The sequence below is a fragment of the Macaca mulatta genome, chromosome 6, assembly GCF_049350105.2.
Source record: "Macaca mulatta isolate MMU2019108-1 chromosome 6, T2T-MMU8v2.0, whole genome shotgun sequence".
NCBI classification, from domain to species: Eukaryota; Metazoa; Chordata; class Mammalia; order Primates; family Cercopithecidae; genus Macaca; species Macaca mulatta.
The window spans coordinates 147,178,383-147,201,686 of NC_133411.1; the positions used below are offsets into that span (position 1 = coordinate 147,178,383).

Sequence of the window (23,304 nt, forward strand, 5' to 3'; positions counted from 1 at the left end):
AAAAAAAAAAAAGAGCATTTCTGCTTCGGGTAATAAAAAAAATCCTAGAAATGGGTAAGTACTCACAATAAAATGAAGGCACTTAATACCACTAAACTGCCTCCAGTTACTCAGGGTAAAGCCAAAAATAATACTCTCCCAAACATCTATGTCCTTTTTTCTTTCTTTCTTTCTTTTTTTTTTTTGAGATGGAGTCTCATTCTGTTGCCCAGGCTGGAGTGCAGTGGCATGATCTTGACTCAATGCAACCTCCAACTCCTGGGTTCAAGTGATTGTCCTGACTAAGCCTCCCAAGTAGCTGGCATTACAAGCACCTGCCACCGCACCCAGCTAATTTTTGTATTTTTAGTAGAGACGAGGTTTCATACTTGGCCAGGTTGGTCTAGAACTCCTGATCTCAGGTGACCCACCCACCTCGACCTCCCAAAGTTCTGGGATTACAGGTGTGAGTCACCGCTATCAGCCTATAGCACTTTTTTTTTTTTTTTTTGAGATGGAGTTTCATGCTTGTTGCCCAGGCTGGAGTGCAATGGAGCGATCTTGGCTCACTGCAACCTCTGCTTCCCACGTTCAAGTGATTCTCCTGCCTCAGCCTCCTGGGTAGCTGGGATTACAGGTGCCCACCACCACACCTGGCTAATTTTTTTTGTATTTTTAGTAGAGACGGGGTTTCACCATGTTGGCCAAGCTGGTCTCGAACTCCTGGCTTCAGGTGATTTGCCCGTCTCAACCTCCTAAAGCGTTGGGATTACAGGCGTGACTCACCATGCCCAGCCAGCACTTTTTTTTTTTTTTTTTTGAGAAGGAGTCTCACTCTGTTGCCCAGGCTGGAGTGCAGTGGTGCGATCTCGTCTCACTGAAACCTCTGCCACCTGGGTTCAAGTTCAAGCGATTCTACTGCCTCAGCCACCAGAGTAGCTGGGGTTACAGATGCTTGCCACCACACCTGGCTAATTTTTGTATTTTTAGTAGAGATGGGGTTTCACCATGTTGGCCAGGCAGCTCTCGAACTCCTGACCTCAAGTGATCCACCCGCTTCAGCCTCCCAGTGTGCTGGGATTACAGGCATGAGCCACCATGCCCAGCCTCATATAATTTTTATTACAGTATGTTGTTGTAATTGTTCTATTTTATTATTAGTTATTATTGTTAATCTCTTACTATGCCTAAGTAAAAAACTCCATCACAGGTACATATGCATAGGGAAAAGCATAGTATATATAGGGTTCAGTACTGTCTGCAATTTTAGGCATCCACTGGGGGTCTCAGAATGTATTCCCTGTGAATAATGGGGGCTACTGTATTACAAACTGCTCTTTTAATTTTTTTTTCCATTTTATTGAGGTATAAATGATAAAATCTGTATATACTTAAGTACAATATAATGATTTATGTATATATTATCTAAGGATTACTACAATGAAATTCATTAACACATCCTTCATCACAGTTACTATTTGTGTGTATGTGACGAGGACACAAACTGCTTTTAATATTTTATTCACAACAAGCCTATTAAGGAGGTAGTTTTTTTATCATGCTCTCCATTTTATAAATTAAAAACTGAGGTCAGGTGGTTGTCTTGTGAACGTCATAACACCAAGTAAATAAAAGAATGAGGCTGGATATGGTGGCTCACACTTGTAATTCCAGCACTTTGACAGGCCAATGTGTTGGCAGCTGCGACTACAGAGGGCTTGCTGCTATCATCACGCTGGCTGCAGCAGAGGCGTGGATAGGGCTGCATGATCCGTGGAGCTAGCAGGAGCCCTTCCCCTTCTGAGTTGGGGCAGGAGCTCCCCTGGTGCTGCTGGAGCTACACAAACTGCAGCTGTTAACCTGGGCCTCCTGTTCCATAGAGCAGGCAGAAGCCTTGCCCTGCTGGGTGGGGTTGCAGCCGCCCAAGTTGTGGTTGCAGATCCGAGCCTCCCTGTGCTCTTGTGGGGGCTGGGAGCAGGCAGGATCCCTGCCCTCCTGGGCGCAGCTGCAGCCGCCCTCCCAGGTGCAGGACCTAATAGTCTCTGCAACCTGCCCCCCACCCCCACCCCCACTTCTCTCTGCTCCTGGCACCCACTCCAGTCTCGGAGTGGCGTTGGGGCAAACCCAGGTGCTGTTACAGTCCGGGGGTGAATGTGTGTGCGCACCCTCAGGGCAACACCCTGCCACCTTGGCCCCCTCCAGAATTTGGGCACACAGAAGCGAAAGAGGGGAAGCCAAGTGGGGACTGAGGGTGGTCAGTGCTGGCCTTTAGGTGCACCTTGGTGTGAGCAGCCTGGTGCCATGGACTGCTGAGACAGACAGGTTCCTGGGTGGAAGGGAGGTTCCCATAAATCCCCATCTTCAGGACAGGGAGGGCTTAAAGGCTGGGGACCGGGCTGCCAGTCCCACCCACCAGATGGTGATTTGTGCTGCCTTTTCCTGCAGTCCATGAACCAATCAGGAAGCACTTTCTCCCCTCTGAGGTCCATAAAAGCCCCAGGCTCAGCCACAACAGGGTAGAGGATGGAGAAAAGATCAGACAGCCAGAAAGGAGAGAGAAGCTATGCTCTCTGCTGAGAGCTGGGAAGTCAACAGGTAGGACCTGCCTGAAGAGAGGAGCCACCCACTCCAGGGCCTCCTCTCTGCTGAGAGCTGAATACCGGATAAGACAAACTGCCTACAGAGAAGAGCTAGCCCCTGTGAGTCTCCTCTGAGCTGTTCTAACACTCAATAGAGCTTCTCTTCGTCTTGCTTACTCTCCACTTGCCTGCGTACCTCGATGCAGGACAAGAACTCAGGCAAAGGCACCACTGGCCACAGAGGTTTCTAGCCAGAAAAGCAACACCCTAAAGATCCCACAACAAAGGCAAGAGGATTGCTGGAGCCCAGGAGTTCCAAACCAGCTTGGGCAACACACCAAGACCCCATCTCTACAAACAATTTTAAAAATTAGCTGGGCATGGTGGTATGCACCTATAGTCCTAGCTACTCAGGAGGCTGAGGTGGGAGGATTGCTTGAGCCCAGGAATTCAACACTGCACTCCAGTCTGGGTGATAGAGCAGAGCAAGACTCTATCTAATTAATTAAATAATTAAAAAAATAAAAGCATGAGGACTAGAATGCAACTGTTCTAACTCCACTATACCATATTGGCCTTGTGAAATGAATAAATTTTAAAGACAAACTCATAGCTCTACCTGTTTCAAAGCAACAAAGTTGATTTAGAAATGCTAAATACAGGCCTGGCATGGTGGCTCACGCCTGTAATCCCAGCACTTTGGGAGGCCAAGGTGTGTGAATCATTTGAGCCCAGGAGTTTGAGACTAGCCTGGGCAATACTGTGAAACCACGTCTCTACAAAAAATACAAAAAATTAGCCAGGTATGGTGGCATGTGCCTATAGTCCCAGCTACTCAGAGGCTGAGGTGGGAGGACTGCCTGAGCCTGGGGAGACCGAGGCTGCAGTGAGCTTTAATTGTGCCACTGTACCCCAGCCTGGGCTACAGAGCAAGACCCTATCTCAAAAAAAAAAAAAAGCTAAATGCCTCAGAAACTATCTTTGGCATATCAGCATATAGGCTATAACCCACATGCTTCAGGTATATCTATCGGTGATATGGGAAAGATAAAAGGAAACAAAAGACTGTATTATAAAATACCTAAAAAGTCATGTTAGGTATATTCTATACATTACTACTATCCTGGAGACATTACTTATACTAGGTTACTTTGATGGTGATCCACTCAAACTATTGACTGGAGCCTGTTCACCAGCAGTAAGAAGATTCCTGTAGTAACCTGATAACCTATCAGTCAGGTAGCCCTCAGTCTAAAGATAGGTTAGGCCAGGCACGGTGGCTCATGCCTGTAATCCCAGCTCTTTGGGAAGCCAAGGCGGGCAGATCACTTGCGGTCAGGAGTTTGAGACCTGTCTGGCCAACATGTCAAAACCCCGTCTCTACTAAAATTACAAAACATTAGCCAGGCATGGTGGCATGCTTTGGGGGGCTGAGGCAAGAGAATTGCTTAAACCTGGGAGACAGAGGTTGCAGTGAGCCAAGATAACACCACTGCACTCCAGCCTAGGTGACACAGCAAGACTCCATTTAAAAAAATAAATAAATAAAGATAGGTTATCACATCTTGTTGATCTCTGTAGCTCCAGCATTTAGTAGAGTGACTCATACGTATTAGGCATAAAATATTGTTTATTCAAGAATGAATTGTTGGCTGGGCATGGTGGCTCACGCTTATAATCCCAGCACTTTGGAAGGCTGAGGCGGGTGGATCACCTGAGACCAGTTCAAGACCAGCCTGGCCAACATGGTGAAACCCTGTCTCTACTAAAAATACTAAAAATTACCCGGGTGTGGCGCTGCGCTACTCTAGTGGCTGAGGCGGGAGAATCGCTTGAACCTGGGAAGAGGAGGTTGCTGTGAGCTAAGATGGCACCACTGCACTCCAGCCTAGGCAACAGAGCGAGAATCTGTCTCAAAAAAAAAAAAGAATGAATTGTTAATTAAACTAAATTTGGCCTGCGGATGCCTCTGTACTTGAGTCTTTACATACCAAGTTGCAACCTAACTTAGTACTTCAACTGAAAGCCTAATTGAGAAGTATACTTTTGTATCAAAAAGCTGAGTCTCAGGAAAGCAGAGCAGCTGAGCTTCAGTCAACCACAATCAATCAACTGTTTAAACCATGTTCAAATGAGGTAAACTCAAGGCTGTAACCAACTGGGCTGTCTCTGTACCTCACTTCTGTTTTCTATACTTCATTTCTATTTTCTGTCCATAATACTGCCTGACCACATGGCAAACTGGAGTTTTACTGAATATGTTCTGGCTATGAGGGATGCTGGATTCACTAGTTATTTTTTTGCTCAAATAAACTCTCCTAAGTTTAATTTGTCTCAAGTTTTTCTTTTAACAGAATGAAGGAATATGAAGAATGCAAAGATACTATCACAGAATACTTTACCTTTGCTTCTTGATCTTCCAGGGAAAACTCCATTAATTCATTTGAAATCTCTTCTGCCTGGTCTTCTCCTAGGTTTGGATTTGTATCCAACTTTGGAGCAGTAATAGGACTGCCCAGATATTTCATTTCACTGTCCACCAATTTTCCGTTGTCCTATCAAGTATATTGACAACATTAAAAACTATTCAAAATATATCAAAGTCCTAAATGTAAGAGCTAAAACTATAAAACTCTTAGAAGAAAACATAAGGGAAAAAATTCATGACATTGGATTTGGATAATGCCACTAAAAGCACAGATAATGAAAGAAAAAAATAGATAAATTAGTCTTCATCAAAATGAAAAACTTTTGTGCATCAAAGAACGCCATTAAGGGATTGAAAAGGCAACCCACAAAATGGGAGAAAATATTTGCAAGTCTTATATTTGATGAGGGATTAATATCAGAATATATAAGGAACTCCTACAACTCAATAACAAACACAATAACAATCAAAAGGGACATGAATAGACATTTCTCCAAAGAAGATACACAAATGGCCCATAAGTACATCAAAAGATGCTCAACATAAGTAATCATTACGGAAATGCATATCAAAATTGCAATGAGATACTACTTTATACCCATTAGGATGGCCATTATAAGAAATAACAAGTGTTTGTGCATTGCTGGTGGGAATGCAAAAGGGTGCAGAGGCACTCTATGGATACTAGCATGCTAGTTCCTCAAAAAATTAAACATAGAATCATCATATAATCAAGCAATTCTACTTATGAATATATACCCAAAAGAATTAAAAACAGGGGCCAGGCGCGGCAGCTCACACTTGTAATCCCAGTACTTTGGGATTACAAGCCGAGGCGGGCGGATTACGAGGTCAGGAGTTCAAGAGCAGCCTGGCCAACATGTTGAAACCCCATCTCTACTAAAAATACAAAAATTAGCCGGGTATGGTAGTATGTGCTTGTAATCCCAGCTACTTGGGAGGCTGAGGCAGAAGAACTGCTTGAACTGGGGAGATGGAAGTTGCAGTGAGCTGAGATTGCACCACTGCACTCCAGCCTCGGCGACAGGGCAAAGACTCCGTCTTGGAAAAAAATAAATCAAATAAAATAAAAGCAAGGACTCAAGCAGATATTTGTATACCTATGTTCATAGCAGCATTATTCACAATGGCCAAAAGGTTGGAAACAACTCAAAATGTCCATCAACAGATGAATGGATAAGCAAAATGTGATATACATACAAAAGAAATGAAATTCTAATACATGCTATGACACAGATGAACTTTGAAGACATTATGCTAAATGGAAATATAGGCTGGACGCAGTGGCTCACACCTATAACTCCAGCACTATGGGAGGCTGAAGCAGATGGATCTCCTGAACCCAGGAATTTGAGACCAGCCTGGGCAACATGGCAAAACCCTGTCTCTACAAAATATACAAAAAAATTAGGTCGAGGTGGGCAGATCACATGAAGCCAGGAGTTTAAGACCAGCCTGGCCAACATGGTGAAACTCCATCTCTACCAAAAATACAAAAAAATTCACCAGGCATGGTAGCACATGCCTGTAATCCCAGCTACTAGGGAGGGTAAAGCACGAGAATCGCTTGAACCTGGGAGACAAAGGTTGCAGTGAGCCAAGATTGCACCACTGCACTCCAGCCTGGGTGACAGAGTGAAACTCTATCTCAAAAAAAAAAAAAAAAAAAAAAAAAAATTAGCCAGGCGTAGTGGCACACATTTGCAGTCCCAGCTACTTGGTAGACTGAGGTGGGAGAATCATCAGAGCCCGGGAGTTTGAGGCTACAGTGAGCTATGACTGTGCCACTGCACTCCAGCAGAGGTGACAGAGTGAGACCTCACACACACACACAAAAGGACAAAATATTATATTATTCTACTCATATGAGGTATCTAGAATAGTCAAATTCACTGAGACAGAAAATAGAGGTTATCAATGGCTGGGCAGAAACAGGGATGGAGAGTTATCACTTAAGGGTATACAGCTTCTGTTTTGAATAATGAAAAAATTCTGGAAATGAGTTCTGGTGATAGTCTCACATTATTAATATACTTACTGTCACTAGACTGCACAGTCAAAAATACTTAAAATTGTAAATATTATGCACATTTTACTGCAATTAAAAAAAAATCACACACAAGACTATCCAATAATTGAATATACTCCAGGTCTTCCCTCCATCCTAGAAACCAAAAACCTAAATAAAACACGATCAACTTAGTGCCCGGGCATGGATCATGAGGTCAGGAGATCAAGACCATCCTGGCCAACATGGTGAAACCCCATCTCTACCAAAATATGAAAAATTAGCCTTGTGTGGTGGTGCACGCCTGTAGTCCCAGCTACTTGGGAGGCTGAGGCAGCGGAATTGCTTGAACCCAGAAGGCGGAGGTTGCAGTGAGCTGAGATCGCACCACTGCACTCCAGCCTGGTGACAGAGCAAGACTGTGTCTCAAAAAAAAAAAAAAAAAAAAAAAAAGATCAGCTTTATCTTCGTAGGAAAGAATATGTTAAAATAGCTTTCCCTCAGGGTTGAGATTAGAAATAAGAATCCAAATCTCTGGAGTCCATGGTCTACGAAAGGCAAGTGAATGCCTGGGTAAGTTAAGACCCCAGTATTATAAGTGCACAAAAGACACTAGAGAAAATACGCATGGATAATAATCCCATGAAATCACTACTAATTATTATTATTATTGTTTTATTTTATTTTTTGAGATGGAGTCTCGCTCTTGTCCCCCAGGCTGGAGTGCAGTGGCGCGATCTCAGCTGACTGCAAGCTCTGCCTCCCGGGTTCACACCATTCTCCTGCTTCAGCCTCCCGAGTAGCTGGGACTACAGGCACTGGCCACCACGCCCAGCTAATTTTTTTGTATTTTTAGTAGAGACGGGGTTTCACTGTGTTAGCCAGGATGGTCTCAATCTCCTGACCTCGTGATCCACCCACCTCAGCCTCCCAAAGTGCTGGGATTACAGGTGTGAGCCACTGCACCCTGCCCCAGCTAATTTTCGTATTTTTTTTTTTCGGTAGAGATGGGGTTTCACCATGTTGCCCAGGCTGGTCTGGAACTCCTGACCTCAAGTGATCAGCCTGCCTCAGCCTCCCAAAGTGCTGGGATTACAGGTGTGGGCCACTGCACCCGGCCACTACTAATTATTTTTATTTTATTTATTTATTTATTTTACTTTTTTTTTTTTGAGACAGTCTCTTTGTCACCTGTCCAATCACTGCACTGAAGTGCAGTGGTGTGATCTCAGCTCATTGCAATCTCCACCTCCCAGGTTCAAGCCATTCTTGTTTCTCAGCCAGGCGCCACCATGCCTGGCTAATTTTTGTATTTTTAGTAGAGACAGGGTTTCGTCATGTTGGCCAGGCTGGTCTCAAACTCCTGGCCTCAGGTGATCTACCCATCTCAGCCTCCCAAAGTGGTGGGATTACAGGCATGAACCACCATGCGTGGACTGCTAATTATTTTTAATATAAAATGATTTTACCATGTATGTATCTATGTGTGTATTATTTATTTGAGACTGAGTCTCCATCTCAGCTGACTGCAGCCTCAGACTCCTGTGCTCAAGCAATCCTCCCAATTATAACTCACTGAAGCCTCAGACTCTTGGGCTGAAGCTATCCTCCTGCCTTGGCCTCCAGAGTACCTGAGACTACAGGCATGCACCACCAAGTCCCAGCCTTTTTTGGGGGAGAATGGGGGTGGGGTAGAGACGTGGTCTTGCTGTGTTCCCCAGTTAGGGAACTCAAACTCCTGGACTCAAGCAATCCTCTCGCCTCGGCCTCCCAGAGTGCTGGGATTACAGGGATGAGCCACAACATCTGGCCTAATTAGCATTTTCCCCCACCCTAGACTGCTCAGCAGAAAGTAATTTTTTAAAAAATTCCATGAGAAGGCCAGGCATGGTGGCTCATGCCTATAATCCCAGCACTTTGGGAGGCCGAGGTGGGTAGATCACAAGGTCAGGAGTTTGAACCAGCCTGGCCAATACGGTGAAACCCCGTCTTTACTAAAAATACAAAAATTAGCTGGGCGTGGTGGCGCGCACCTGTAGTCCCAGCTGCTCAGGAGGCTGAGGCAGGAGAATCACTTGAACCTGGGAGGTGGGGGTTGCAGTGAGCAGAGATTGTCCCACTGCACTCCAGCCTGGACGACAGAGCAAGACTCCATCTCAAAAAAAAAAAAAAAAATTCCATGAGAAGGCTGGGCGGGGTGGCTCACACCTGTAATCCTAGCACTTTGGGAGGCTGAGGCAAGTGAATTGCCTGAGCTCAGAAATTCAAGACCAGCCTGGGCAAGATGGTGAAACCCATCTCTACTAAAATATAAAAAATTAGCTGGGCATGGCAGCATGTGCCTGTAGTTCCAGCTATTCGGGAGGCTGAGGCAGGAGAATTGCTTGAACCAGGGAGGCAGAGGTTGCAGTGAGCTGAGACCATGCCACTGCACTCCAGTCTGGGTGACAGAGTGAGACTCTGTCTCAAAGTAAATAAATAAATTAATTAATTCTATGAGATATGGATTGCTAATGAAAATGTAAATTCTTATAACTTTTTAAGAAAAAAATTGGAGAAAGTATCAAAACCTTAAGGCTTGAGCCCAGGAGTTTGAGATTTGCCTAGGCAACACAGTGAGATCCCTATTTCTAGGGAGAGGAGAAAACAAAAAAGAAAGAAAGAAAAAAAACTTTAAAAATATTGATACTGTCGGGGGCGGTGGCTCATGCCTGTAATCCCAGCACTTTGGGAGGCAGAGGCAGGCGGATTACAAGGTCAGGAGATTGAGACCATCCTGGTCAACATGGTGAAACCCTGTCTCTACTAAAAATACAAAAATTAGCTGGATGTGGTGGCATGTACCTATAATCCCAGCTACTCAGGAGGCTCAGGCAAGAGAGTCACTTGAACCTGGGAGGCAGATATTGCAGTAAGCTGAGATCACACCACTGCACTCTAGCCTTGTAACAGAGCAAGAATCAATCTTAAAAAATAAAATAAAATAAAATAAAAACTTTATGTCACACTGACAAGATGAGTAGATTAAAAATTTATACCTAAGACAGATGCAGTGGCTCACTCACACCTGCAATCCCAGCACTTTGGGAGGCTAAGGCAAGCAGACTGCTTGACATCAGGAGTTCGAAGACCAGCTTGGCCAACGTGGTGAAACCTCATCTCTACTAAAAATACAAAAATTAGCTGGGTATGGTGGCACACACCTGCAGTCCCAGCTACTCGGGACCCTGAGGCAGGAGAATTGCCTGAACTTGGGAGGCAGAGGTTGTAGTGAGCCGACATTTTACCACTGCACTCCAGCCTGGGCAACAGAGACTTCATCTCAAAAAAAAAAAAAATTGTGTGTATATATATATATATATGTATACATATATATATATACACTTTCAATCCAGCACTGAAGAGAAAAATCTGAAATGCAGTCAAATATATTTACGTTTGAGAACTTTGAGAACTTACATTATAGCATTATTTGTAAAAGGAAAATTTGGATACCACTAAGTATCTAACAATATGGAAGTCCTTTTATAAATTAGGGTCCATTTATTAGAGAAAAGCATCCAGAGCCAGGCACAGATCCGTGTGCCTGTAGTCCTAGCTACCCAGTAGGCCAAAGTGGTAAGATTGCTTGAGCCCAAGAGTTCGAGTCTAGCCTAGGCAACATAGCAAGACCTTGTGTTTAAAAAAATAAAAATAAAAAAGCAATCTTTAAAGAATAAAGTAGAAGAAAAAAAGAAGCTTGGCCAGGCATGGTGGCTCACACCTCTAATCCCAGCACTTTGGGAGGCTGAGGTGGGTGGATCACCTGAGGTCAGGAGTTCGGAACCAGCCTGGCTAACATGGCGAAACCCCGTCTCTACTAAAAATACAAAAATTAGCCGGGCACGGTAGTGGGCACCTATGATCCCAGCTACTTGGGAGGCTGAGGCAGGAGAATCACTTGAACCTGGGAGGCAGAAGGTTGCAGTGAGCCAAGATCGCGCCATTATACTCCAGCTTGGGCAACAGAGCAAGACTCCATCTCACAAAAAAAAAAAAAAAAAAAAAGCCCAAGTCATATTTTTTCCTCCTTAAACTTAAACAAGAAGATCATAGGACATATTGTTCCTCTCTTTTCCTGCTCAAACTTTATTTCTCCAACCCCCTTTTTCTCACCTAAATTTGGCTTGATGATGCCGGTTTAGAAAAATTCAAAGGTTCATAAATCCAGAGCTGCCATCCTATAGCCTATAACACTTCAACTGATCCTTAATAATGATGTTCAATGACTTACCAGCAGAGAAAGAGGAGACACATAAGGTTCCCCTGGTCTCTTTTGAAACCTCAGGTTCCTGGGTGCCTGACACTCCAAGGGCTTCAAAGTGCCGTTTTCCTGAATAAGAAAAACTGCATTAGTTGGGGAAGAGAAGTGTCAGCTGGCCCTGATAAAAACACTTCATCTGATGAAGCCATGAATAACCCTTACAAAACACATTTCATGTAATCAAAGTTGACCCTATATCCTGACGCTATATAACCTTGCATTTGAAGATGCAAATTATGATGTGGATTTGATATAAGGCATGCAGATTTGCTTTGGAAGATACTAATTTTTGGTCACAAGTAAAAGGAATGGGGTAGGGATAGGGAGCCTGCCTGGGGAGGGGATAGTGAGATTTTAAAAAGTGATTTTTGGCCGGGCATGATGGCTCACACCTGTAACCTCAGTACTTTGGGAGGCTAAGGTGGGTAGATCATCACAGGTCAGGAGTTCAAGGCCAGCCTGGCCAATTTGGTGACACACTGTCACTACTAAAAATACAAAAATTAGCCGGGTGTGGTGGCACATGCCTATAATCCCAGCTATTCAGGAGGCTGAGGCAGGAAAATCGCTTGAACCCAGGAGGCAGAGGTTGCAGTGAGCCGAGATTGCACCATTGCACTCCACCCTGGGGTACAACAGCAACTCTCTCTCACAAAAAAAAAAGTGATTATAGGCCAGGCAGTGGCTCACACCTGTAATCTCAGCCTTTTGAGAGGCCGAGGCGGGTGGATCACTTGAGGTCAGGAGACGTGCTTGGCCAATAAGGCAAAACCTCGTCTCTACTAAAAATACAAAAATTAGCCGGGCCATGGTGGCATGTGCCTACAGTCCTAGCTATTTGGCAGGTTGAGGCACAAGAATCGCTTTAACCTAGGAGGCAGAGGTTGTAATGAGCCGAGATTGTGCCACTGCACTCCAGCCTGGGCGATAGAGCGAGACTCAGTTTCAAAAATAAATGAATAAAAAGTGATTATAAATGGAGATTAGGACAGTATTAAATCAAGAAAAAACTGATTAGAACAGCCAAAAACATGAGTCTATCTTAAGTCAATGTAAGAAAAGAACAGCAGCTATCTTTTATGGGTAATGATCTGGGGAAATGGATGGGAGGCAGGGAAGAAAAAAAGATGTCTAGAAAAGAGGATTAGTTGAAGGGATTAGATACAGAATTATCTTAGTGATTAGGTGGTTCTGAAGAGGCTAGTTTTAACTTGGAACGAAGGATGACCTAAGGTTTAGATAAAAAGTACCATGGCTTCCTCGGAATAAGGGCTTAAAAGCCAGACTAAGGGGGAAATAAGAAATTAATACATCTACACTTGCATGTAAAGTGGTGGAAAAAAAAATCTGTGAACAAGTTATGCAAGTTAACCCTACAAACAAAACTCCTAAATCCCTTACACTACAGTAAGGATAATTTTTATCCTCAAAATGATCAACTGAACATGAGAAATAATGATGACCTACTGTGGAGAACTTGGAGCTGGGTGTCTGTCCTAGGGCCAAACTTTAATAAGAAAAAACAAAAACAAACAATTTTTCTCCCCTATAGTAATACAGTTTTGCTTGTCTAGCATACGAGGTATAAACAGTTCTACGTCTCACTATGATAACAACAAGTTTCTTCACTCAAAAAAATAAAACTGCCAATATATCTAGGTTTCCATTAAACACTCACATTTTCTTTATTTGCAGATAAGCTACACATTGCATCTCTCTTTCTATGGCCACGGTCCAAACCATTCGGAGTGCTACAGAGAAGCTGTGCCTAAAAAAGAGTTTGCTGAGAACGTCCCGCATCAAGTCACAGGTGCAATGGAAACCCTCTGTCTCCCACCTGAAAAGCAAACCCAAACCCAAAAAAGAGAGGCTACTCACTGGGCTACATTTCATTAGGTGCTGGTGATGATTCCTGCAGATTAAAACAAACTGCCTGTCAGGTTAGCCCCAAATACTGTTTGATTATTCTTCAGTGGATTTGGTGCATCCCAACATTTTTAAAATTTCATTCTAGGAGCCCTATTCCCAGTTGATATGTCTCTTCCAACAACAATACATAGGGTATTCTCTGTGGTAAATATGAAGACTCAAGTGATATCTTGGGGATAAGACCCTCATTTTGCCTGTATAACCATATAAATAAACATGTACCAAAGATGAACGAGTTTTATACAATTTACTAATTTTCCAGCACAGTGTATTGGGGCTAATTTTTTTTTTTTTTTTTTTTTTTTGAGACAGTCTGGTTCTGTCACCCAGGCTGGAGTGCAGTGGCAGGATCTCAGCTCACTGCAAGCGCCGCCTCCCAGGTTCACGCCATTCTCCTGCCTCAGCCTCCTGAGTAGCTGGGACTACAGGCGCCCGCCACCACGCCCAGCTAATTTTTTGTATTTTTAGTAGAGACGGGGTTTCACCATGTTAGCCAGGATGGTCTCAATCTCCTGACCTTGTGATCCGCCCGCCTCAGCCTCCCAAAGTGCTGGGATTACAGGCGTGAGCCACCGTGCCGGCCAGGGCTAATTTTTTAAAAAAATTTAATTTCTGGCCGGGCGGGGTGGCTCACACCTGTAATCCCAGCACTTTGGGAGGCTGAGGCGGACGGATCACCTGAGGTTGGGAGTTCGCGACCAGCCTGACCAACACAGAGAAACCCGTCTCTCTACTGAAAATACAAAATTAGCTGGGCGTGGTGGCGCATACCTGTAATCTCAGCTACTCGGGAGCCTGAGGCAGGAGAATCTCTTGAATCCGGGAGGGGGAGGTTGTGGTGAACCGAGATCGCGCCACTGCACTCAAGCCTGGGCAACAAGAGCAAAACTCCGTCTGGAAGAAAAAAAAAAAAAAGCCCGGCGTGGGGGCTCATGCTTGTAATCCCAGCACTTTGGGAGGCCGAGGCGGGCAGATCACGAGGTCAAGAGATCGAGACAATCCTGACCAACATGGTGAAACCCCGTCTCTATTAAAAATACAAAAATTGGCCGGGCGCGGTGGCTCAAGCCTGTAATCCCAGCACTTTGGGAGGCCGAGACAGGCGGATCACGAGGTCAGGAGATCGAGACCATCCTGGCTGACACGGTGAAACCCCGTCTCTACTAAAAAATACAAAAAAACTAGCCGGGCGAGGTGGCGGGCGCCTGTAGTCCCAGCTACTCGGGAGGCTGAGGCAGGAGAATGGCATGAACCCGGGAGGCGGAGCTTGCATGAGCCAAGATCACGCCACTGCACTCCAGCCTGGGCGGCAGAGCGAGACTCTGTCTCAAAAAAAAATAAAAATAAATAAAAAAATAAAATAAAAATACAAAAATTAGCTGGGCATCGTGGCGTGTGCTTGTAGTCCCAGCTACTCGGGAGGCTGAAGTGAGAGAATCGCTTGAACCTGGGCGGCGGAGGTTGCAGTGAGCTGAGATCAGGCCACTGCACTCCATTCTGGCAACAGAGTGAGACTCCATCTCCAAAAACAAAACAAACAAAACAAACAAAAAACATATCTATATATAAATTTCTATCCTCCCTCTGTGGATTTCATTATCTATCTGGGTTAGAGCATTTAAAGCAATTCAGGCGGGGCCAGGTGACTCCCATCTGTAATCCCAGCACTTTGGGAGGCCGAGGGGGTTGCTGATCACTTGAGGTCAGGAGTTCAAGAGCAGCCTGGCCAACATGGTGAAGCCTCATCTCTACTAAAAATACAAACATTAGCCAGGCATGGTGGTGGATGCCTGTAATCCCAGCTACTCAGGAAGCTGAGGCAGGAGAATCGCTTAAATCGCTTGAACCCAGGGAGGCAGAGGTTGCAGTGAGTCAAGATGGCGCCACTGCACTCAATCCTTGGCAACAGAGCCAGACTCCATCTCAAAAATAAAAATAAATACATAAATAAAATGCTTGGTATGTGTTAGATACACAGTTTATTTAATCCTTACAATAGCTACTTTATGACAAGTGCTATTATTGTCTCCATGTTACAAATAAAAAAAATTAAGGTCTAAAGCAGAGTCACAACTGGTGAATGAAGTAGTAAGCCAGGAATCCAGACACTGATTCCAGAGCCTACACTCTGTACTTTCTTTTTTCTTTTCAACACGCAGTCTCGCTCTGTCGCCCAGGCTGGAGGGCAGTGGTGCGGTCTCTGCTCACTGCAACCTCCGCCTCCCGGGCTCAAGCAATTCTCCTACCTCAACCTCCCAAGTAGCTGCGATTACAGGCATGTGCCACCCCACCCGGCTAATTTTTGTATTTTTAATAGAGACGGGGTTTCTGCATGATGGGCAGGCTGGTCTTGAACTCCTGACCTCATCTGATCCGCCTGCCTTGGCCTACCAAAGTGCTGGGATTACTACAGATGTAAGCCACCGCGCCTGGCCACTCTGTACTTTGAATTACTAAGATACAGCACTTTTCACATTCAAATAAAAGCCTATATAAGTGTAGTATACCATTTTCCTTCATTTCCTTATAGATACTTCTGATTATGACAGTTAAAATGAATAGCCTTCATTTTCACAACACTATTTAGATCTGGAAACCTTAGAAACTGTTCAAGGTAAGGAACTAGGCCTCAAAGCCCACTTATACCCAATATGAAAGGTTTTGCACTCTGCAGAGTCCGCACAGGATAAAATCTCTATGACCAGTGCTAAAAAGCTTTTGCATGGGGTTCATTTAGCAACAGAACTTACATCCCAGCTAAATGCACTTCCTGAAGTCCTGAAGAATCCAGGTGACCTGCAATCAAATATAAAAAATCAGTAAAAGGAGTTATTTTTGTCCATGCATCTTGTTTTTCCTTCAGATTTTCTTCATTACCAGTAAGCCATATTAATTTCAAGGACTGAGCTTTTGAATACAAAGCCTCTCGATTGATACCCATTTCATAGTACAAGGTACAATTTCACAGAAACTTAAGGTTTTATGTGTCACTAAAAGAAGTAGTGCTGGGAAACACTGTACTTTGCTACCTACGGAGTTTTTTTTTTTTTTTTTTATGAGTAGAAAAGAAAGATTATCACTCAGAAAATCTGAAATTAGAATTCTGGAAGGTTAACTTATGAAACATTCCTTTTGGAATATTTTATATAAAACATATAAGAATTAAATGACAATGTATTTCTTTTTCTTTGAGACGCAGTCTCGCTCTGTCGCCAGGCGGGAGTGCATTGGTGCTATCTCAGCTCACTGCAAGCTCCGCCTCCCGAGTTCAACCGATTCTCCTGCCTCAGCCTCCCGAATGGCTGGGACTACAGGCACGCGCCACCACGCCAGCTAATTTTTGTATTTTTAGTAGAGATGGGGTTTCACCATGTTGGCCAGGATGGTCTCGATCTCTTGACCTCGTGATCTGCCCACCTTGGCCTCCCAAAGTGCCAGGATTACAGACATGAGCCACTGCACCTGGCCAACATATTTCTTTACGCTGGTTTCTTTGCCTCTGCTGAGATTAGACTAAGGCACAAAACTTCTCATATCCTAATGACTATACTTTCATTCCCACCGTTAATCAGTCAACAAAATATGTTCCTACTTGTCTAACATTTTCAAATGCAAAGTAGCTCCTATTAGTGTTATTATCTTTCTCTTCCCATTGGCTTAATCATTCTCAAAAATTCTCTAGTTACCCACAAAATGCCATCTCTCTAGGCAGACTCTTTTTATACTTTCACCACCTTCTGTCTCTATCCTACTTCCCTGTTTTCTCCCTTAAAAGTTATTCTTCCCTTCAATCAAGGCCTTTATATCCCTTCTCCCTACCAGTTTCATCAAGGTCTGCAGAAGTGGTAAGCTGAGTGGCAGTTATCTCCCCACTGCTAAGATTCGAAAGATCGAGGCAACGTTTTGGGGTTCCTCTGTTGAGACATAATGGTACATCGAAATTTCCATTAGATTGTTATATCCTTAAAAGTCAAAGATCATGTCATCCTCTTCTTTTTTTTTTTTTTTGCAATAGAGTCTTGCTCTGTCTCCCCGGCTCGAGTACAGTGGCACGATCTTGGCTCACTGCAACCTCCGCCTCCCGGGTTCAAGCGATTCTCCTGCCTCAGCCTCCCAAATAGCTGGGATCACAGGCGCCTGCCACCACGCCCAGCTATTTGTAGTAGAGATGGAGCTTCACCATGTCAGCCAGGCTGGTCTTGAACTCCTAACCTCAGGTGATCCGCCCACCTCGGCCTCCCAAAGTGCTGGGATTACAGGTGTGAGCCACAGCGCCCGGCCAATCCTCTTCATCTGAAACACCCCTTAATGACTATCAGATTATCTGAACACTGTCCAAATAAATCTAATTGCTTTTTGGAAATATCTCAGACTGGGCTGAGAAAAGTCTCCCACTACCATAATCTGTACCTCATTTTCTCCTTACCAACATATTGAAACAGATAATTTTTTTTTTTTGAGGCCCAGAGTTTATTGGCCAAGGAGGATCTTGACTCCACATTCCCTGTCCTGAGCACCATGAACACAGGCTTGATTTCTCCCCGGAGTCCCTAGTTTTTCTCAGGTACTACTTCTCTTCGTTTGCTAGTTGAGACATGGTATGATCAGAATTCAAAGTACAACTGCAATAACGTTAATATTAATACTAATAAAGTGACCGACTCATAATGCAGCAGTTTTCAAAGACTTTTGCCAGATATCACATCATTTGATTCTCACAAGATCCTAGTAAGATAGGAAGAGATTATTATTTCTTTCTTGTCTTTTCTTTTTGAGATAGAGTCTCACTCTGTTTCCCAAGCTGAAGTGCAGTGAGGCGATCTTGGCTAACTGCAGCCTCCAGCTCCTGGGCTCAAGCAATCCTCCCACCTCAGCCTCCTGAGTAGCTGGGACTATAGGCATCACCACGCTCAGCTAATTTTTAATATTTCTTGTAGAGACGGGGTCTTGCCATGTTGCCCAGGCTGGTCTTAAACTCCTGGACTCAGGCGATCCGCCCTCCTTAGCCTCCCAAAGTGTGGAGAATACAGGTATGAGCCAACTCGCCTGGCTGATATTATAATTTCTTGTCACAGAAAAGAACTCAAAAGGGTTACACAGTCAAGGGCAGAGCTGAGACTTAAACCCTGACCTTTGAGCCAGGATAACTGAAAACAAACCAACAAACAAACCCAACTGTTTGGAAATAGCAAAGGCAACAAAGTGTAAAAATAAAAGTATATTTACCCAGACAAAATGCTTAGGTTTGTAGAATCACCAAGAAATTTGCCCACTGGAGTGCTAGGGACATCTGGACAGACAGTAAAGGAAGTGTCTCTCTCCAGGAGCAGGTTTAACATTTTCCTTTGATTAGACCTAAAACTTGGTCCTGAGCCAGAGCTTCCTTCCTCTCTTGTGGATGAGAAGAGTTCCGTAGACATGGTCTTCGAATTCTCACCAGGAGAAAAACAAAACCTAGCTAGGAGGAAAACGTCATCTCTATCGGTACCTCTCAGTTCCCTCAGCTTTCCCAAACTCCTCCACCCTTTCCAGCCAGGCGGATCAGCATTGGAAGAGGGGCATTCCCGAAGGGTGATTCACAGCCTGGCTCCAGGTTAGAACCTGAATTCACCGACGAGAGGCAACCTTAGGACCTTAAAGATGGAATGAAGAGAGGATTTTGACTTGTTCCACGCCACACAGCTCGAGACTCCTGACCAGAAAGAACCCAGGTCGTAACTCGCGACAGTGCCCATTCGGCCCTCCCAATCTCTGTTTGTGTGGGCCGACTGGACCCTAAGAGGACAATGGGGTCTCCGTGATTCCGTGGCGGAGACGGCTGCGGACTTACCTCAAGCCTGGAGTCTGAGGCTTGCCTACAAGAGGAGGGAAAGTGGATAGGGATCGGACACAGGCGAAGACTCGAGCAGAATGAAAGAAAATCTGGGGGAAAGGAGGCAGTTAACCAGACTGCAACTCTGCCTCCCGACTGGGTAGGCCAACGTCGGACTCAGCGTCTTCCCCGCGTAGGAGGCCAAAGTTATGGCCTGCGAGCCAGAGTATCAACAGCCGCAAGCGTTGACCATTCAAACCTTCCGCTCGCCCAGTAACCTATCCCCGCTCGCCTCTAAGCTGCGTCAGCCAATCTCCGTGCGCGCGCCCAGACCCTCACGGCCTATCGTTGGGCTGGCACATTACCCGGCGTGTGCTTGCTCTGGAAGTGGTAAGACTTGCCCCGCCCCATAGCCAGAGCAGGATAGTGATTGGCCCACCAGCGTTAGGCCGGCTGCGGGGTAAGCTCCGCCTCACGGGGAGCCTGCCGCATCATTGGCTCTCCCTCTCACCAATCGCCACACCCTTTCTGTTTTCTTCTTTCCCTCGGCCCCACGAACCCCGGGAGATTTAAATCGCACCTTACTAGTGATGACCATTCGCTAGGATAATACTAGGAGAGATTCTTTTGGGTGGAGGGTGTTGTAAGCGTTTCATTTTCCTTGCTTCTTTCTCGTGCCGTTTTCGCGGACGTTTTCTTCTGAGTTTTGCTGGCCTTCCACGGGACATGGAGCGTTTGCTGCTGGTGTGGCAGGTATTGGGGGGAGACAGGTGTGTGTGTTTATGCTGAGAGGCATTAGCCCCTTCCAAGAGCTTTCTTTGTTTGGCGTTTCTTTTAGTGTGCGGCATCTCAGAGACGCTAGTTTACGTGGGTAAAAAGAAATTCCATTGCAGGGAAAGTGGAGGAATTAAATTATCTTGGTATAATCCTTATCACAATCCAGAGGACCTCAAAGATTGGTTATTCATGGAAATTTGAACATTGACGAGGTGATATTTAGAAATTACTGGCCGGGCGCGGTGGCTCACGCCCGTAATCCCAGCACTTTGGGAGGCCGAGGTGGGCGGATTACATGAGGTCAGGGATTCAAAACCAGCCTGGCCAACATGATGAAACCCCCGTCTCTACTAAAAATACAAAAATTAGCTGGGTGTGGTGGCACACACCTGTAATCCCAGCTACTTGGGAGGCTGAGGCATGATTAATTGCTGGAACCCGGGAGACGGTGGTTGCGCCACTGCACTCCAGCCTGGGCATTAGAGTGAAACAAAAAGACATTCCTAATGTTAGGGATTTGCTTTTAAATAATCCTGTGCTGGGGGAGGGTATTGATGATACAAGATTGACCCTGAGTGTTGAGTGATAGGGGGCAGGAAGGTCCATCATATCTGTGCATGTCAACGTTTAATTTGCACACTAACCACCTGAGGACCTGTTAAATGCAGATTCTGATTTGGGAGGTCTGGGTTGTGGTTGCGGCCGGAGATTCTGCCCGTCTAACAAGCCCCCAGCTGATGGTGAGGTAGCTGGTCATAGGAACATACTTTGAGCTGTAAGGTATTACCCCATACTCCTTACTTCAGTGTATATTTGAAAATTTCCATAATAAAAATGTTCAAAATAACCTTGGAAGCTCTTTAACATGCAGGCTCCAGAAACGATAATTCAATAGGTCTAAAGTGGGGTCATTATCAAGGCCCCCAGGTGCTACCCATGCAGACAGCTTACAGATCAAGCTTTGAGAAACAAAAGTCAAAATGCAACTTGTGTCTGATGTCAGGATTTTGGTGGTGGTAGTGGCTGAGAGGCACAGTGTAGCCAGCTGGTTTTTATCCTAATACCCTTTGCATCTGTAGAAACTGCTTCCCCAGAAAGGAGATGTGTGAGGAGTCTTGGTCCTCTAGGATACAGACAGTGAGTGTGGGAGTTAGCACAGAGCCTTGCTATGCCAGGTGAGTTTGAAAATCAGGCTGGGGATTAAGGGAGTGTGGGATGAGTTGTTATCTGCTTTGACGACTACAGTATAATCACACTTTGTGGGAAACTGTATACTTCCCTGCAGGTGGGAAGTAGAGACAGACAAAGTTATTCTCCAGTAGTGGCAAAAGCAGATAGATTATGGCAAGTGCACACCTGGCTACCAGTGCTTTCTGCACCAGGTCCTCCAGTAAGTGCAGTTGTGGGTGGTCACAACAAAGATGTCAACCAAGTAGCTTTAGTTCAATGTCAGGTGATAGAAATATACTAGAATCTGAGCACTCTGACAAAGTTGCAGCATTCCTAAAACAAATTCTGTAAAAATCTAGCCCAAAAATAAGTTTCTGAGACTTTTCTCAAATAGAAGTTATATACCTAGTCCTTAAGAGTGTTTTTTTTTTGGGGGGGGGGGTTGTTTTTGTTTTTGTTTTTGAGACAGAGTCTCACTCTCTCCCAGGCTGGAGTACAGTGGCGCGGTCTTGGCCCACTGCAACCTCTGCCTCCCGGGTTCAAGCGATTCTCCTGCCTCAGCCTCCCAAATAGCTGGGACTACAGGTGCCCACCACCACGCCCAGCTGATTTTTGTATTTTTAGTTGAGACGGGGTTTCACCATGTTGGCCAGGCTCGTCTCAAACTCCTGACCTCAGGTAATCCACCCGCCTCGGCCTCCCAGAGTGCTGGGGTTATAGGCGTAAGCCACCATGCCTGGCCAACAAAACTCTTAAAAGCTCTACTTTTCCTAATGAAATTGTTTTCCTACCAAACATTTTTACTATCTCCTCATGATTCCAGCTGGCTTAGCTAATTGCAACATACTTAGCTAATTACATGTAAGTTTACATGCATGCATACAAACTGTGAAATGGTAGAATTATTTTAAAGGGAAGTCAAATATTGTCTTTTATATCTTGATTTCTGAGGGTGTTGGAATATATCTAAGTTATCCTTCCCAGAAGAAAGAATATTAGGGAGGTGGGAAGTTTGGTGTTTAATCTGATTTGAAGATTTACTTTTTCTGTTGGATTGAGGGCATTGATCCGATGTCATCCTTGGGGAATCCCTATCTAGGCTCCTGATTCACTGTGATAAGCAGTGAGCTGTGTTCCTTCACCTTGACCTCAGTCTGACCCATAGTTGTTGTGACCAGGGCACTGCGGCAGCCTGGGCTTCACCCTGAAACACCAAACAAGAACAGGAGGTTCAGCCATCACTCCTGGGATGCCCAGATCAGGCAGTGGAGAAGAGCCCTACATTCCTGGGACCCTCCCTGCCAGCCTCCGCAGGGCAGAAGGGCTGAGGGATGTGTTTTCTATTCCTGGTTCTTTTTATGACTGGTAGGCTTAGCCCTACTTCTCCCCACTTTGCAGAGGTTTAGCTTTCACTGGGTGAAAAGGGAAGGTCTGAATCGAGTGTATGTTCCTCCCACTTGGCTGTTCCTTCCTAGGCAGGGAATGGAGAGTCTCTTAGAGCCAATGGATTCCACTCCTTTGGATGACCTCCTGAATCACTGGCTCCAGGCCCTGGAACCTTCAGAATATGGATGGAGAGTATCCTTTACTGAAACCCACTGAAGCAGGGTTACAGATGGGGTTTGGCCCATGAGGGCACAATTAAGATGCGGTTCAAAGCAGTGGCTCAAGAACAAAAGAATAAAAAGGGGGCAGCAGGGAAAAAGAGCAGGACATGAGTAAAAAAATCCTTGGGAACTAAAAGTAGAATAAGGAGATTTAATTATGGGTAGGACTGTTAGGCTGCACTGGGAGGCAACATAGATGATTTCATAGATGATGAAAGGGGATGTAACCTTCCTTTGAAATGAGGCCTGAAACTTGACTTGCAGGGTTTTTTTTTGTTGTTGTTTTTGTTTTGTTTTGGGTCTCAGTTTCTTTCAATGTTTTGCAAATGAGCCAATGCCTACTTTTAACTCAACCATTTAACTAGTAAGCTTGGTTAATAATAAAAAGGGGAACAGCTTAGTGGTGAAAAGCAAGGGCTTTTAGACTGCTTTTTGATAGTACCTTTGCCTACCATGTGGGCAGTCACTTAACCTCTTGGGCTGTTTCATTTGTCAAAGAGAAGGTTTTGTTTCATTTGATGATTGTAAGAAAAAATGAGAATATATATCAAAGTATGTAGTCCAAGTGTGGTGGTTCACACCTGGAATCCCAGCACTTTGTTTTTTGTTTGTTTGTTTTTGAGATAGAGTCTCATTCTGTTGCCCAGGCTGGGGTGCAGTGGCACAATCTCGGCTCACTGCAATCTCTGCC

The 23,304-nt window shown here is 44.9% G+C and overlaps 1 protein-coding gene across 9 annotated transcripts in view; it reads right to left on the reverse strand.

Annotated features, from left to right (window-relative positions):
* Positions 1-19,451, reverse strand: part of CDC25C (cell division cycle 25C) — a 49,242-nt gene extending 29,791 nt beyond the window's left edge. For 2 of the 9 annotated variants that reach the window (XM_078005272.1, XM_078005271.1), the window contains exons 1-8: positions 19,078-19,429; positions 18,474-18,701; positions 17,067-17,161; positions 15,998-16,043; positions 13,197-13,230; positions 12,997-13,086; positions 11,289-11,387; positions 4,961-5,113 (exon numbers count right to left, since the gene is read on the reverse strand). In XM_078005272.1, the coding sequence (XP_077861398.1) occupies positions 4,961-5,113; positions 11,289-11,387; positions 12,997-13,086; positions 13,197-13,230; positions 15,998-16,043; positions 17,067-17,161; positions 18,474-18,667 (711 nt within the window). In that variant the 5' untranslated portion in view covers positions 18,668-18,701; positions 19,078-19,429. Of the gene's footprint in view, positions 1-4,960; positions 5,114-11,288; positions 11,388-12,996; positions 13,087-13,196; positions 13,231-15,997; positions 16,044-17,066; positions 17,162-18,473; positions 18,706-19,077 lie in introns of those variants that run through there. The other 7 variants (XM_015140981.3, XM_015140979.3, XM_015140980.3 and 4 more) reach the window with 6 other exon arrangements.
* Between the last annotated feature and the right edge of the window lie 3,853 nt (positions 19,452-23,304).